An 18,261-nucleotide genomic window follows, 5' to 3' on the forward strand; every position below is an offset into this window, starting at 1 on the left:
TCAGCTTTAATTAATGAGTCAGTTGTCTTCAGTAAAACCAGGGAACTTTGGGACTGTTTTTTAGAATATATAATAATAAAACTTCTCTTTAATTCTTGTAGTTCACAACTCATATTTGATACAGCTGTTTGCAAACCTACTTTTATTTTTGTTTAACAGACTGCATGCTAACATTACATCCTAAATAGTTCAAGGGTAATTAGTGAGGTTTTTATTGTCGTTTAGCATGATCACATTCAAAGTGAAATTGCTAGAGATGGCTGAAAGTTTCAATCTTGTTTCTAGAAGAAGAGATTTCCCTTTCTTATTAGGAAAACACGATTAAAGAAGCTTTATTCCTAGCAATGCTGCACAGCATGAATGACACAATGCTTTATCTGGGCATCCCCTCTTCCCTCCTCATCTTCCCCCATTTGTTTTATTACCTTTCTATCATTTTATGATAATCGCAAACACGTCGCTTAATCATGACTAACAAATGTCAGCAAGTAAGGACATTATGTAAAAGGATTTTGATTTCATGCAGATATTGTCATGTTTAGGTACCATTATCCCAACAGTTATCAAATTATTATCTGACCTTTCCATCCTTCCAACCTGCGAGGCATTGGGCAATGGATTTAATACTGTTTAGACAGAACTCATCTTCAGGTTATAATTAATAGGCCAGTATTTAATCATTACATTTATGTGAGTACAAATGAGGAAGCTGTGAACTATTACTGCTGGGTTGGACTGAGGCACAATTACTGGTAGCTTACCCAGCAAAAGTGCTTGAGAGTGGCTGTATGCATTTCCACATTTATAATTATGCAAAAAGCTCTGTCTTCTTACTTGACCTTTAAAGCACCCAATGTGCTGATTGTAGAAAAAGTATTTTAAAAGCCTGATGTAAATTTCGTAGAGTGCATGTATGACCCGGTGATTGTATCATCAGCAAATGCTAAACAATAATGGTTTAAGGTTGTTATTCTAATTTGGCCAGACCCTGCTACATTCAATCAAGCACAACCAAAGGCGCGTGGCTGACATTCTAACAAGCTTAGGGCAAAGGCAGCTCATGCTATTGAGTTGCATTAACTTGTTTTCTGACATAAAGTACTGGGAATTAATTTCAAAATACATTTATATATGCATACAAAAATACCTTTGCATATCTGTCATACAAGCTATTAAGGACAAGCTAACAAATATGTCTAAAGCTACCATGAAAAGAACTAGATTTGTAAGTAGGGTGCTCGTGTAATAGAAGTACATATGTGGTCACGTAACCGGTTACAGCATTAGCATCTCAAAATGTGTAGAAGAAATAGTCATTAAAAAAAAAAAAAAAAAAGTTGTTTAGGCAGCTTTCGTTCATTTAGCACATCTATTAATTAGTTTTAAAAAAATCAAATAAGCCTGTCAGTTCCCCTTTTGACCATCTTCCACTCCAGTCTTAAGAATTGTGTTGCATTAAAACAAGTGTGATTTAAAATATTTCAGAAAGATTGCTATCCTCTTATTATGCCTTTATTCATATATATTATATCCTTTTATCAGAATAGGAAGAAATTTTAGATATTCATTTTTCCCTTAGGACTCTCACCAAAGCTTTCTGCTGTAGAATGAATATATCCAAAATGTCACACTAGGTTCAAACCTTAGGAAAAAGTGCTTGATCATTGCAAACAGAGCTACAGAGAGTGCATGTATGAGTTACACACACTATCGGCAAACTTAATTTGTAAGCAAATAATGAAAATGGTATGCTGCAGAACCTTGTGTATGTGCTGAGAGACACGCCCATTGCATAATATCTACAAAATGTGGTAGGAAAATATTCCTTCCCTTGACTGCAATTTTGGCGAAAACTTTTCCCTTTTTCTCATTCATATTAGCTATGAATTAGCAAGTTTCAAAAAACTATGGAAAAAATGAGGAGAAAAGAAAAAAATCCCTTGAACTGATCCCTTAAGAAATTTATTTTTAGCCCGCAGAATTAAAACCCCAGTTTATTTCTCTTCTTTAATGTTGATTTTAACAACAAAACAGAACTTCATATTCTTCATCTGAAGTTATTTACTATAGGATGGACAGGCCATTTTGCTTGCAAAAACATTTATAGTCCTGTCTGTTAAAAGGCTAATACCATGTTTGCATATTTTCAGAAAGTATCACAAAACCAGAATTACAGAGAAAACAAACATGGAGAGCTGTTTGCAAATGTTGCTACTGTTAAGTCTCCATCCTCTGAATTAAAAAAATTATAGAAGACCTTATCAAATAGTATGTGATAAAACCTTTGTATATCATTATCAGACAGAAGACAGTGAAGAAAACTTTCCATGCTCTTTTCGTAACTAATAAGTTTCAGAAGTTAAATTTGCATTATCAAAGATAAACTGAATTCATACTTTACCAAAAGCATCCTAGATAAATTACAGACTGCTGCTTTTATACTTTGGTTTGGTATATGCTATTTTTACATAGAGTTTCTGTGACACCTCTATTACAAAGGCACTTGAACGTTTTTAAATGTACAGCTGAATGAATGCTGATTTGTTTTGTGTGCAGAGAAAAGGATATGCTGAAAGAAATTCCTATATGAGAGACTCTAGTTCTGATATTTCTTCACTGCGCTTTCTTTGATGAAGATAGAGTGCTTGCTGCCAACTGGTTGTAAGAATGTAAATAAGCTTAATTTTAATGGATGTTCAAACCCCAAAGACATGCCAGCTTACAGCTTGTGAAACAGCTTCTTTTACATTTATAGTCTTTAGTATAAAAACAGCTATTTACTTGATTTTCTTTCCTCATTGGCTTAGTAACAGCCTGATTAATTTGTCAGATAGACAGTAATGTAAACTATATATGGTGGTAAATTGTGCCTATTTCTAAATTTATGCAGGCAAGGCATGGTACCATGTGAAGCAGAAATGTCAGTCCTGGGGATATCTGCAAAGACAAGTATGTCTAGCAATTTCTGGTCCAGTTCATATTGGCTTGAAACAGGATCCTTATTTGTTGGTGGTTTGCCTCATCATTATGCAATAAATCAGGTATTTTTTTCTTATTATTTGTTTTTATTTAAGGTGTGTGTTATTTTGGGAGTGGCATGTTGAATAGGATGTAACTGAAGAGATTTAAACTATGCAAAAAATAAAAATTACTTCCAGCATTTTGAGGATTACATCTAAGGGATGTGTATGGTCCCCTGCAGAGTTTTGCTGGTGCCTGAGACTTTGGTAAGTGAAGTAAACAGAAACAGCATTCTGGCATGAAGTTATGATGTGCATTCCTGTTTGTCTTGAGTAGACAGAGTTAAGGAGCAAATATCAAATTCAGAGGAGGTACCTGTTACCTCAGGTATCATGCATGAAGATGTGAAAAGTATAACTGCACTGGGTTCTATAACCAGAGGCTCTCCGCTTGCATCCCGTGCTGGTACAGACAGGTGTGTGTAAAAATGGACCAAGCAAGGGAGAGTTAACCTGTGTAACCGCATTAATGAATAAGAGTTATGGTACAGGAACTTAAACTCGGGTCCCGTATGCAGCTAGGGTAAGGGCGTAGACAGGAGTGAGAAGTAATATGCAACAGGGCTAGCACAGAGCTAGGGAAGAAGTGAGCTGTGAAGGTGTTAAGTACACGCAGGGTCATGCAGAGCATTGGAGAGACGTGGATCATTACTGAATTGTTGTTATGGAGGAATTCACATAAGTAACTTCCAACTTAAATATTTTTTTCAAAGCAGGATGAGTATAGATAGTGATTTCTGTTCTAGTCTATGACACTCACACTCTTCAACTCACACCAAAGTCCCAGCTCCTGTAATTCATTTGAGACTAGCACTGTACACCCAGGGGACACTCACTCTGGCTCCTGCCAGTGTGATCCCTGTGCAGAACACTTCCCAGCTGTCTCAGCCTTCTGCATCTTGCCAGGTGTCTGAGTACAGAGTCCCCCTCTGCACCCAAGGGGTTATTGTCATAACTATGTATAAAGTTTTAAAATTAAATTGTTGGCCTAAGTACATTGCCCCAGGTCAATCTCTGACTTTCCCCTTATCTAAAGCCAATCAGTGTTGCTACCTGGATTATTTCACCCTTTAGACTCATGTCCCAAATCTGTTACAAGTGTATAAAGTTGTTCACCATTACAAAACAAAGATGATCTTTGAGCCTTTTTCTTCCATGCATAGTGGAGTAAACTAAACTGTTAGCACGGGGTTGGTGTATTCCAGGTCTCATTTATCAGCGCAGTGATCTTTGGGTACGTGTCACCCCACAACTGTTAACACAGTCAATCTCCAGGCTTTTTGTTTTCCCAGTGCACAGCAGAATCATGTAGTCAGAGCTGGACTATGTAGCCCAGTTTTCATTTTTTTGAGCCATACTTTCAGATAGGCTTCACCCTGTGATAATTGTTTTAACCTTTTTATTTCTGTTCTGTTCTTTGGTAAGTGAAGGTCATCTTATAATGAGGTGAATACAGTAATTTCAAGCTGTTACTGTAATGCAGCATTTCAAGATTGCTTTCACCTTGTAACAAATTGGACAGTAACCAATGAAGTGATAATACTGTTGAAATCCAACTTAAAAGTTCTTGTGCATAGGTGTTTTTAGGGTTGCAAAATACTCATCCAAAAGTATACTTCTAAATACCTCATACTGGCATTAAAAGAGTATGTCAAATAGTATTTGTAGTCATATAATTTTTCCCTTAATTCAAATGTTCATATTCAAACTATCCATGCATCTGAAATATTTTATCCTATTAGTTGCATACAAAATTGTATTTACTATAGAAACATATCTTCAAGAAATGTTCTATACTAGTAAGAAGTAAGAAAATTTTATTTTCAATATTTAAATTATCTGTCTTCTAGAAGCTAAAAGAAATGTTTTTTGGGATCCCCCAAAGAATTTATAGTGAAGGCTTAGATAAGTTCGATCCATGGGGTGTATTTAGGAGAAGGTACAGAAGCAATTTGTTTGGAGGATATACATAATCATGTGTATGTGAGAAAGAAGTTTGAGATGGTAAAGAGCTCTTCACCAGCCAAAAGCAAAATAAAATCCAGAACAACAGGTTTATCTTAGGTAAGTTAAAATAGCAATAAAACACAATGGTTTAAGGGTAATTTACTGCTAAAACATTTTGCCCATATATTTGTTGGATTGTCATATCAAGAGAGGCTTTCTTTCTTTAAGGGTGTTGCAGCTCAATAGATTATTCTATTCTTAATACAGGATTAATAGGTGAAATGTTATAGTCCACATTTGTTATTTAGATGAGGTAAAAGATGTGGGACATGCGCAAGTGCTCAAGCTGGTGATACTTAACCTCTGTGTACTCAGAAAACGTATGTGCATATAAGTTCCCCAATGGTAAAAATCCATCCTTGACTCTCAGTTGCCTCTCTAGTTTTCCGTGAAGCTTTTTTGCGGTTCACTCCTTTCTGTTTGAGATTACCTCAGCCTTTTATTTCACTTCATTTTCTTTGCTCCTTAGTGATTTCTTGTGTTAATTTTGATCATACTGTCTCATTTTGCCTAATTTTTACTTCTTTGTAGCTTTGGGCAAATTTAATTTTCCTTGGCTTCCCCCACAAAGTCTGTTGGCTATAAGCCACATACAGTCTAAAAAGGCTACAATTTTCCTTTTTGTCAGGGAATGGAGAACCATCTGCACAAGTTCTTTTTATGTGGGCTTTTCAATTCCAGCAGTAGGAAACCACTCCAGGAAGTTTCTTTCTCATCAGCTTTGACCCAGGCAGTCAGCTTTCTACTGTAAAACCTTCATCATCCCGAAACAGAAAAGGTCTGTTTCTGACCTTTGTCCTGCAGTTCGCTTCAAGGGAAATTCCTGCTCCAGCTGAGACTCAGCTTTTTCTGGAAAATGCTCTGATCACTCTTGGAGTCAAGTCTGATAATGACCCTTGTGATATCCGTAGTATCTCCCTAATAATACATTGTCTTGTTTTAGATGAGCTCCTTCTCCCACTGGAGTAGTTCACTCTGCTCTTGGCTCTCCTACTTTCCGATATTGTGGAAGTTGTAGAAAGCAGTGACTTCAGATCCCAGACTGCTTCAGTTTGTCTAACAGAAACTTCTAGCTGTCAGTGCCAGAAACTGTTGACACAGGAGTTCCCTATTACTGGAATTGGCTCATGCTACACTATTAATTTCCAGGCTAGTTTCCTCTTCCTTTCTGTATGAGTGAAGTTTGATGTGATCTGTGAAGCCCTCAGGGTAAAATACTGTGTCCTCTGAGGAGCTCCTATACTGCAGTTTCCTAATCAGCTCTCAAGAGTCCATGCATTTTTTCCACATATTTGTTGTCTTATGTTTATTATTCAGTAGTGCTTAGAGTCAGAATGCCCTCAACATGTAAGGGAAAGTGCAACAATTATTCTGCCTTTCAGTCTCAAAAAGTTGAAGCTTTCTTTTCCAAAAATGAGAGGAGAATTGCCTTCCTATTTGACTGCTTTTCTTTTCATTCTTTGATCCCATTCTGTATAATGGGTACTAGAAGGGGTAGCCTTTTACTCTTTTCTTTAAGGGAGAAGATTGTTTCAGTCTTCCTTAAAGACCAGTTAGGAAACCTTAGGGTCTTTCAGGACTTATTAGGAGAAGCTACTGTTTCTCTGTATGTACTGATTGAGGTGATCTGAGTCTGTTCTGAACCCAATTGGCATTTGCCTGTTATACACCATTTTGAATAGAAATATCAGTAAACAAAGTCATAATAGTTCTAGATTGGAAGGCTTGATAAGCACCAACCATGTATGTTTCCACTGCCCAGGGTAATAACAGATTTAGCACAGTATCAACAGAAGTTTGAATTTCCTTCCTAGTCACCTACTGATTTCTCTGGTTGCTGCCACAGCTTGGGAATGTACTTCAGAAGAACAGATTACAGACTTACCCTCAAGGCAGTGATATATCTAAAAGAACATCTGTGACATCTGGGGAAGCAATGCCATAGTACCCAATAGATTTCTTCAGTAATTAGAAGTTATCAGACCTCCCAGATCTCTGCTTCTAGTGGCAGTGGTTGGTGGGATAAGACGCTACCAACAGCAGGCAAGATAAAGTTATGGACTACTTAAGTAAACCGGACATATAAAGTATAATGGGTCCAGATGGGATGCATACAAGCATGCACTACTGGCTGACGTCACAAGGCCACTCTCTATCACCTCTGAAAGACTAGAGCAATGAGAGGAGGTCCCTGATGACTGGAAAAAAACAAATGTGATGTCACGTCACGTTCATCTTCAAAAACACCAAGGAGGAAGTTCTGGGTAACCATGAGCCTGTCAGTCAAATGGCACAATTCAGCTCCTGAGACAACTGTAGAACCAAATGAAGGACGAGCAGGTCCTTGGGAACAACCAGCATGGATTTACCAAGGGGAAACTCTGCCTGACCAATACAATTACCTTCCATGTTGAGATGACTAGCTTTGTGGACAAAGGGAGTGCAGTGGATATTCCTTACCTTTTTTCCCCAGCTTCACTCCCAGCTTCTCTATCTCCTCCCCCCCAAGCAGTGCAGAGGGATGGGGAATGGGGGTTGTGGTCAGTCCATGACAGCTTGTCTCTGCCACTTCTTCCTCATACACACCTACAGTTCTCTGATGTTAGGTACCACAGGCAAAAGATAGAAAAAGTATTTGCTTGGATATGAATTAGAGGGTAAGGATCTGAAGATGTGGGTAGAAAAGGTCTACAAGTGCTGAAACAGCTTGGACGAATTCATCCAAGTTCAAACACTGCAAACTTTCACGCACAGCAAGAAATTGTTTCTATGACTCTGTGTAAACTGTCCTTTCCAAAGTTTAGTGGATTCATCTGACAGTGTAGGAAGGCAGAGCTGAACAATCAGGAGGAAAACTAAACTGTAAATAGATGGCTGGCAGACACTTCGTCCCGCTGTCTCTACGCAGCGAAAAAATTCTATTTCAGTTCTGTGACAGCTTCGTTTATTACTTCTTTTTAAATCATATCCTATTTCTTCATTAAAGAATGTGATGGGAATGCTTCAGACTTGTCACATCTAAGAAACAGGTAAACAGCAAAATCAGTTAAACAGTTAAATAGCATCATCTTCTCAAAACTTGTTTTAAGCTGTTTATGAAAACTGTTTTCTAAGACTCAAAAATCAACGACAGGAATAGAAACCAAATTACCTGCAGAAAAAAGACATTTTAAATCAGAAATTTTAAAACATGTGTTATTTCTGAAATCTCAAGGCATGTTTCAGGATAAATAATTTCATGCTAGCTTTAGTATCATTAATTGTTTACAACAGCTTGTTTCTCTGCATAGAAGATAAGATTGGTACACTCAGAGGGAAATTAAATAATGTTTTTAAATACCTACAGCAGGAGCTGATTGCAGTAATACTGTCATTTCTGCTGCTCTAATTGCTCCAATAATTTATATTTCTAGACTTAATAGTATTTTAGTATTGAGAATGTGAAATGTCATTATATCTTCATATTCCTTTTCAACATAAGCAGTTCTCTGTAATTAAACTTCGCGAGTATTCAAACAGGGAATTTTCAGAAGGAAATTAAGCTTCTGTACCCGGAGAACAATCTGCTAAATAAAGAAAAGATAAAAGATGAAGTGGAAAGTATGCAAATACATATATGGGCATTGGTATCCTCATGTTACCAATGGGGAAATGGAAACAGATAATTGAGTGATATGCTCAGGATCGTAGTATGTTGGTGTTGTAACTAAGATGAGAGGGATATCATTATACACCTAAAGTCTCTCAGTTAGACTGCTAGCCCATACCTTGGTGAACTTTTTTGTGGGGACACATATTTTAAATCCATAGGTATAAAATAAAAGCTGTGAATATATAAGAAAACATATAGTTTTCGTATGTGTCATGGTTCAGCCTCAGCTGGCAACTGAACACCACGCAGCCACTTGCTCACCTCCCCCCCCACCCCTGTGGGATGGGGAAGAGAATCGGACAAGCAAATGAACTTGTGGGTTGAGATAAGCACAGTTTAATGATTACAATAAAATTATAATAATAGTACCAATGATTATGATAATAATGACAATAATGTTAATATAATAAAATGGAAAAGGAAGGGAAAGGGAAAAAAAAGGAAAAAAAAAAACCACGGAAACACAAACGATACAACCGCTCACCACCCGCCGACCGACGCTGCCCGTCCCCGAGCCGCGATTGCTGCCTGCCTCCCCCGGCCAGCCCCTCCCAGTTAACATACTGGGCATGACGTTACATGATATGGAATATCTCTTTGGCCAGTTCGAATCCGTTCTCTTAGCTGTGCCCTCTCCCCTCCCCACTTCTTGTGCACCCGGCAGAGCATGGGAAGCTAGAAATGTCCTTGACTAGTACAAGCACTGCCCAGCAACAGCCCAAAACATCTGTGTGTTATCTCAACAGTTTTTTTTTTTTTCCATGCTAATTTCAAAGCACAGCACTATACCAGCTAGAGTGAAGAAAATTAACTCTATCCCAGCTAAAACCATGACAGTATGAAAAAGAGAGAGCATGATATCACAATCATACGATGCTATGAAACTTCTCATTTAGTCTCAGAATATTCTCAGGTTATGTACATAAAAATGTTTTAAACATTTTAATAAATGATTGCTTAAAGGTATAATAACATTCTTTCTGTTGCAATTACTCCTCCACTGAATTCAATGGACTGAGTGAAGAAACAGACAATGTAAAACAGGTGTTACAAAATACAGAATCAGGCCCTTAATTTGGAATGATCTGAAAGTAGTTTGCTGTATGTCACAGCTGCTGTGCTTCCATAGACCAAAGCAACAGTAATCCCTCTGTAACTGTCTAGTTACACATAGTTTATGATCCATTTCCCTTGATGGAGCATTGCAAAGTAGTGGGAGAATTTAGTACAATCTGTGCACAGTGTTCAGGTTTAATTATCTGGCATTCACCTTATCTGATAAAGCTGCAGAATGGCGCTCTGACAGGTTGATGTATAATAATATATTTACATGATGCTTTAACATCCTGCTGCAGTAGCCATTGGATGTGAGCAAATGACAGTGGTCCTGACCCAGCTAATATCCCCTGGGTTGCAGTGTTCAACCTGAGAAGATACCTGGAGAAGCCAAGTAAGGAAAGGATATCCAATCTTTCATAGGAATGCAAAGCATACTAGAGAGTTACATGGCTGCAACCATTTCCTACAGTGGTATAAGCAAGAGTGGGTAGTGTCAAACCTTAGAGGGGCCAGTTCTTGAACCTCCACAAATCTCCTGTCAGTCCACAGCACATATGAAATTTTCATACTTAATATTTAAGAATCATATGATTTGTATACAATGAGGTCTGTAGACTGGTTATAGATTTTTTCATTAGATCATAAATCTGCTTGGCAGTTGTTCAAAGGATATTTAATATTTGATATCATTTAAAGCATCATCTGCTCCATGAGTTTAAGCTGTAGCTCCAAATAGACTAAGTATGAGCTAGTTGCCAGGCATTAGTCTTCATTCAAGGTAGAGTAGAATATAGGTTATTAGCATGTAGCAGCTATGCACTCAAGTTTGAGGGTCTGCCGTGATATAGAAAATTAAAATGAACAATGTTTACTCTTCTATCTCATGTGGTTTCAGTGCTACACTGCAGAAAATGTGAGCCTGTATTTTTCAAAAAAATGGATGAAAATATTTGTCCTTGCATTTATGCCACTCCCTTTTAATTTGACTTTCCTTACTCACATTACATGTCTTTTAAGTCTGCTCTGTTGTCAGGTTCGTGATTACAGTATTCAGAAAGGTTTTTTCAGAGTGTTGGTTTGAAATGCATTACACATCCTGATGAGTGTCTGATTTCTTCTTGGATCTTGACATGACATCCTTAGATCCTGACGAGTTTTTTTCTTTCTACTGTCCTATTTAGGATATGCTCTGGATCTGTCTTCACATCACCTGAATGTTTATTCTAATTAAAATCTTTGCTTATTCTTCTGCAAGCTGTTTTATGTATTTATGTACTTTTATATGAATATACAGATAGAGACTAGGTAGATATTGTCACATCACCAAAAATTAATCTTTTACATGTATTAATTATTTTATTGACTGCTGTCACATTCACTGCTGCACATTCTTCTTTAGATTGAGAACTCATGGTCTGCATGTTCTGTTCTCATGCAATTAATCATTTCCTTGTAATCAAGGGTCCTGTCTCTTGAGTGAAGAGATCATTCTGCAGTCCTCTGCAGGGAACTGCTGTTTTGACTGTTCTGAATAGTTGTGATCAGCAATCTTTTTCACCTCAGTACTTGTATATTATCAGATAATTTGCGAGCGTGTTTAACAGGACAGGACTCGGTGATATTTGTGATAGCCAACCAATGTGAAAACTGACCTAGTATTAGTAATTTTTGTTTCCTTTCTTTTAACCAGTTTATTAACCCAAAAGACCTTCCTGTATTTCCATGACTATTAATTTTCTTTAAAGAGTTAGTGGGGAACTATGCCAAAATATTTTTGGAAATTCAATCAACTATATTGTTCAATGATCCTCTTGTATTGGACCGTAATGCGTTCAAGGAATATTAATACGGAAGCGTAACTTCCTTTTACAAACTTCTACACTGATTCTTTATGTCATATTGTTCCATGTTTTTGCTACTTGAGTTCTTTATTACAACTTTTAGGAAATTGCTGCTGAATATAGATTTGCTGGGTTCTACTTTGCTTAAATCGTTTTGGCCTTTCATTGTCCCTTTTAAAAAAAATGGGTAACATATTTGACACTTTCCTGTATTTTGGTACAAAATGCAATTTAAATGAAAAACTACTTGCCATCTCTGAACAATTCCAGGCTTCCTACTTTTAACATTTTAGATCATTCTGATGAGTACAATCTAGCAAGGGATGTGGTAGAGTCCCCATCACTGGAGGTTTTCAATATGCGACTGGACAGGGCGCTAGCTAATCTCATCTAGAGTACCTTTCCCACGAAAGGCTGGACCAGGTCATCTGTTGAGGTCCCTTCCAGCCTGGGCCATTCTGTGATTCTGTGGTTCTATGAGTGGTTTTTTCTGCCTAAAAAAAGTTATATCCACCACCCTTTTGAATATGCATGGGTTTAAATTTAATTTACCAGATACATTCCCTTTACACTCTCCACCCATATTTTGGCCTAAAAGATGTCATCTAATGGTCTTCTTTATTCCGCTATTTTGTCATTCAAGCTTTTTTTTTAGAAGTCATGCCTGAATTTTTTTTTGCTAGAGTACATAGTTATCTGAACTCAATGAAAGTGTGTTGCTGTAACCTGCAAGCATTTTACCCACTAGATTTTCCCTTATATTTTTCTCCTACCTAGCCTTTTCCTTTATGCAGTTAAACTATTTTTGGTGGGTTTTTAAGTGTGTTTTACTCCCAAAAGAACACTGAAGTTCAGTACATTATAGTCAGTGTTTTTAAATGTTTTTTTGATGGTTCTATATTGAAAGAGATATTTTGCCTGGCTTAATGCAAAATCAAGAGTTATTTCTCTTGTGGTTTCTCTAATGCTTCCAAGAAACCATTATTTACAGCATCTAAAAATGTAGTCCCTGCATCATATCTTGTCATGATTTCTTACCAGACTGCTTGGGAGTAATTAAAGTCTCCTGTTACTATGTTTTCTGCCTTAACCTTTCTAACCTGCTTTAGTATTTAACAAGCACTATCATCATCTTGATTAGGTGATGTATAATGTAGCTTTAATATCGTTTTTTCTTTCTGCATGAACTTTCAGTGCAAAAGGATTTGTGCTAGTTTGTTTATATTTGACTGTTTTCTTTATATTTTCTTTTTTTCTGGTGCAGCTTAAGCCTTACATGGTTTTTACTCTTTCACCATAATATCCTAGTGTGTATTTTTCTACCATCAAGATGGTTAGCGTATTCATATTATTTGAACACTTCTTTTTCTTTTTAGAATTCAGATATTTTTCCAGAGGCTTTTACTTGTCTTTTGAAAAGAAATAATGGTTTACTGATTGATAGAAAGGCAGTTGCACTTAAAAACACACAGATTGTTCTTATTACATATTTTTGTAACATGTTTACCTAGCTCAGTTGTACAATGTACATTTTGAATGTGAATCTTTGATTTTTTTACAAGGGATTTTCCAGATAAAGAGAGAGATATAATGGAATTAGATCGATAAATCAGTTTTAATCTAATTGTGATGTTCTGCAATTATGGCTACTACATAATGGTAATATACTGTTTTGCCTAATCCCATTGATCCAAAAGTAAATATAAATGAGACTTAAGATATTTTACTGCAAGTTCTGTTTGTATACAATGCTTCCCTGTTAAGATTCTTCGTTACTAGTGTGCCAGTAGCCCTTACCCTCTAAGGGAGTGATCTTGCTAGTTCTTCAAGGCTAAACAATACAGAGAAGTGATACTGTCAAGGAAAATCTAATATAGTCCTGTAACAGTGTATTAGTTGTTTGTGTTCTTCCTTTCAAGTCAATCTGTGTTGTAAAGTCTGCAGATGAAGATCTTGGGGCATTGCAGTATTTGAGATATCAACTTAAAGAAAAGAGGTATGCACAGAGAGCATTGTAGCGAATAGCACCGCATTCTATTATTATTTTTTTCTAATTAGATTAATCAGTATGCTAATAGGCATATTATTGATTTGTTAATACCTTTTTTACATCTGAATATGCTCATGTAAGTGTTTTGGAGAATTTATTATTGATTTATCTGCTTGAAACAAGTTTGAATTCTTGCTGAAGATCAGTATTAGTACTGCATGATCCTTAAAGCTAAAAAAAAACATCCCACCTCGTACAGGCTCCGTAAGTTTTGGATTCTGCTAGTTGTAGTAAAATCTAAACCTAGAATATATTAACCAAAATGTTCAATACATCTTTCTAGTATGCCTAATAAATTCCAAATTTATAATATTGAAAATGCAGAATGGAAAACATAAAAGCAAAGACCATAAAGACCCCTCAATTCTTTTTATTCAGTTACTAGAACAATTTCCTGAAGAGTTCTCGATAACTCTATATTGAAAAGTTCATATTAATTTGGGTGATTTTACCACTTACAGATTGCACTTCATATTTTATTAGGAAGATAGTTGAGAGAAGTATTTTTGACATTCATAATATCAGACTTCTTATTGATTGTGAACATATATATTAGAAGCAGTCACCTTCTTCTGCCTTTTCTCCAGCTATATTCTGTAATATTTTTAGCGCTTTTTTAATTTTGAGTTGTTTTAGAGAAGTTAGAATTTCATATGTGTATATATGCATTTATTTAGTATTATATTATGTAAATAGTAATGAAAATACTTCTTTGTGTTATATAATTATATTAACTTTTGATAGTGATATTAATATAATGTTAATACATTGTATTAATTTTATATAATTATTAACCTTTTTTCATAAAATCTACCAAAACCATAACAAAATAATCTCAAACCAGAAAGCAAAAAATATCCTTCACTGTGTTAAGTACATAGACCAGAAAGTTCTGCTGGTGAGGAATCAAGATCTTTTCTCAGATCTTCTTCTCCATCAAATTAAAGGAGATGCTTAAGGTTATATAAAAAGTGATATATTTTCACATGACTGGGATTTATAGAAGTCTAAAAATCTCATTACTATCAACAATTCTACATGAAAAAAAACTCATTTGCGTTCCACATATATAATATGTCAGCAGTCCACAGTATAAACTGATTACTATAAGCAAGATTAAAAATCTAATTCGGTCTCATTAGATAATGCTAGAATGCCAAGTTCATTATACTTATTACAGAGCTACAGATCACCTGAACCAATGATATTATGGTTACACTATATTCTTTCAGAAAAGAAGGCAGTGAACTTTAAGATGTTCAGTGCCCCAGGCCATCTGTGCAGCAGGCCTTGGCTAGGAGCAGGCACACTGAATCAGAATATTAAAAACAATGGGTTTGCACTCCAAAGCTCTGGGCAGAATCAGCATACTGAGCCAAATAGACTATTCCTGTTTCTTATTTGTATATGAGTCTTGATTTGCAAGGCTCTAACCTAGTTCTCTAGAAGCTCTTTTATGCAGTTAGAAATAACCAGACCTCTGTTTGTGTACAGGGAAATCAAACTGCTGAAGCTTCTGAGTCTGAAATTAAAGGAGTGTGGGAAGAAAAGGAAAAGAAAAAAACTAGCAAAGTCTCCTGCTAACCCTGAATGATGATGATTGCCACTGTCTCACTGCAATCCCCTCAGAATTTGACTTTATGGAAGTATTTTTCTCAAAAGTATTTTAATTGTTTCATACTTACAGTGCCTGAACTCAGATTTGTGTGTTCTAAATGCTTGAAGCTAACCAGAGAGCATCCTCAGTAAATTAATAGACCGATACAAAGGCATCACTGAAACTTTCTGTCTTGCTCTCTTGAGATCATTTTTAAAAAAACATATGGGGGAAGGGGATGCAAACAAACTCTGTATTTGGAGAATTTAATAAGAGATTTGAGTTCAGATTTCTGTTTAGTATGGAAGAAACATTTTCTTTTTTTGACTAGTATTTCCTATAGAGGGAAAGAAGGCTTCAGGAAATAACAGATAAATTAAAAGGTAATTAGTGTGATATTATTAAATTTCTAGAGGCAACTGGTGGGCACACTAAGATGAATTGATATATGTTGTGGTTTAACCCTGCTGGCAACCAAGCCCAACTCACTCACTCCCACCCCGGTGGGATGGGGGAGAGAATCAGAAGAGTAGAAGTGAGGAAACTCATGGGTTGAGATAAAGACAGTTTAATAGGTAAAGCAACAGCTGTGCACTCAAGCAAAGCAAAACAAGGAATTCATTCACTACTTCCCATGGGCAGGCAGGTGTTCAGCCATCTCCAGGAAAGCACGGCCCCAACACCTGTAATGGTGACTTGGGAAGACACACACCATCACTCCCTTCTTCTTCCCCTAGCTTTATATGCTGAGCATGACACCATATGGGTGTGGAATATGCCTTTGGTCAGTTGGGGTCAGCTGTCCCAGCTGTGCCCCCTCCCAGCTCCTTGTGCAGCCCCAGCCTGCTCGCTGGTGGGGTGGGGTGAGAGGCAGAAAAGGCCTTGACTCTGTGCAAGAACTTCTCGGCAACAGCTGAAACATCTCTGTATTATCAACACTGTTTTCAGCACAAATCCAAAACATAGCCCCATACTAGCTACTATGAAGGAAATTATCATCTCAGCCAAAACCAGCACAATATACCACTGTAAAAATATATATATTTTTGAAAGAAAGTGCATGTTGTGTATTCCTGTGTGACACCAGAAGGTTTTTCTATTGCAGTACCTTTAGAGGATATGCTCAAGCTCTTCTCTTGAATGTAAAATGCTTTTCTCAACATGTAAAATAGAAGAGTATCTGCAGCCATTTCACACTGTACTGAGCTGAAATGCTCTTCTACTTGGTATTATTTTTCTCTGAAGTTGTCTTTGACTTTTGAATTTTAGGAACTCAGCTTTGACTCCTTTCAGCTTTGTGACAGCTGTGGGTTTGTACCCCATTTCCTGAAATACATTTTTTTTTGTACTAGCACCAGTGATTCAAGTCTTATCTGGCAAGACAGGTCCATTGTGGACATTCACTTGTTCATCCATTAGGGAAACAGTGGGTCCAGTGTGGAACGGGGCAGAAGAATGCGCTACACATGGCATAGGGAAGGCCGAGGTACTTGATGCCTTCTTTGCTTTGGTTGTTAGGCATAAAACCAGCCCTCAGGAATCCCAGGACCCTAAGACCAGAAGGAAACTGGAGTGAGGAATAGTTACCATTGGTGGAGAAGGACCAGGCTAGGAAGCACTTAAACAAACTGGTCATATATAAGTCCATGAGGCCTGACCATTTCCACCCATGAGTGCTGAGGGAGCTGTCTGATGTTATCGTGAGGCCACTGTTAATTATCTTTGAATTGTCATGGCAATTAGGACTGGTTCCTGAAGGCTGGAAGAGAGCAAATATCACTATCTTCAAGAAGGGCAAGAAGGAAGATCTGGGAAACTATAGGTCAGACAGCCTCACCTCAGTCCCTGGGAAACTGATGCATACAATCCTCCTGGAAATCATTTCCAAACACATGGAGGACAAAAAGGTCACTGGGAGTCATCAACATGGATTTACAAAGGAGAGATCATACTTGACCAGCCTCATAGCCTTCCGCAATTAGGTGACGAGCTTGGTGGACAAGGGAGAGCAGTGGATGTTGTTTACCTCGACTTGAGTAAAGTCTTTGACAGTGTCTCCGGTGACCATCGTAGACAAACTGACAAAGTACAGGTATAGATAAGTCCACAGTGAGGTGGATTAAAAACTGTCTGAGTGACCAGGCCTGGAGTGTTGTGATCATTGGCCAAAGTCTAGCTGGAGGCCAGCAGCTAGTGGCGTAGCCCAGGATTCAATAGTGGGTCCAATACTGTTCAACATCTTCATTAGTGACCTGGATGATGGAGCAGAGTGCACCCTCAGCAAGTCTGCAGACAGTACAAAACTGGGAGGAGTGGTTAATTTTCCAGAGAGTTGTGCTGCCATCCAGAGGCACCTCAACAGACTGGAGAAATGGTCTGACAAGAATCTCATGAAGGTCAGCAAGGGGAATTGCAAAGTCCTGCACCTGAGGAGGAATAATCCCATGCAGAACTACGTGGTGGGGACAGTTGGCTGGAGAACCTTGGAGTTCTGATGGACAGCAAGCTGACCATGAGCCAGCAACACACCCGCACAGCAAAGGAAGGCCAACAGTATCCTGCAGCTGCATTAGGAAGAGCATTTCCAGCAGGTCAAGGGAGGGGATTCATCCTTTCTACTCAGTACCGGTGAGGATGCATCTGAATTAATGTTCTGGACCTTCCCAGTACAACAAAGATATGGACTTACTGGAGCATCTCCATAACATGGCCACAAAGATGATTAAGGGACTGGAGCATCTCTCATATGAGGAAAGGCTGAAAGAGCTGGGACTGTTCTTTCAATTTTGTGATTCCTTCCTGCCTCATCACCCCAGGCCCTTTGCCTATCAACCCACAGAGGGCTTTGCTCACTAGTCCCCCACAGGGCTGCTGGTAACTCTCCCTTCTCCGCCATTCCTAGTTTGAAGACTTCCAGAAGTCCCTTCGAACGTAAGCACTTCTGTGAATCTGCGGTGCATATCTGCTCTAACCACCAAAGACAGTGCTGATACTGATACTGGGGGTCAATGCCAAAGCACATATCCAAACCCTAT

General features: G+C 37.7%; 1 protein-coding gene across 1 annotated transcript in view; it reads left to right on the forward strand.

The window, feature by feature from the left end:
• Window positions 1-18,261, forward strand: part of EYS (eyes shut homolog) — an 888,772-nt gene that overhangs the window by 581,283 nt on the left and 289,228 nt on the right. The window contains exon 29 of the mRNA XM_064448569.1: window positions 2,891-3,041. Within this exon, the coding sequence (XP_064304639.1) occupies window positions 2,891-3,041 (151 nt within the window). The remainder of the gene's footprint in view (window positions 1-2,890; window positions 3,042-18,261) is intronic.

The sequence above is a fragment of the Phalacrocorax carbo genome, chromosome 3 (assembly GCF_963921805.1).
Source record: "Phalacrocorax carbo chromosome 3, bPhaCar2.1, whole genome shotgun sequence".
In the NCBI taxonomy this organism is placed as follows: domain Eukaryota; kingdom Metazoa; phylum Chordata; class Aves; order Suliformes; family Phalacrocoracidae; genus Phalacrocorax; species Phalacrocorax carbo.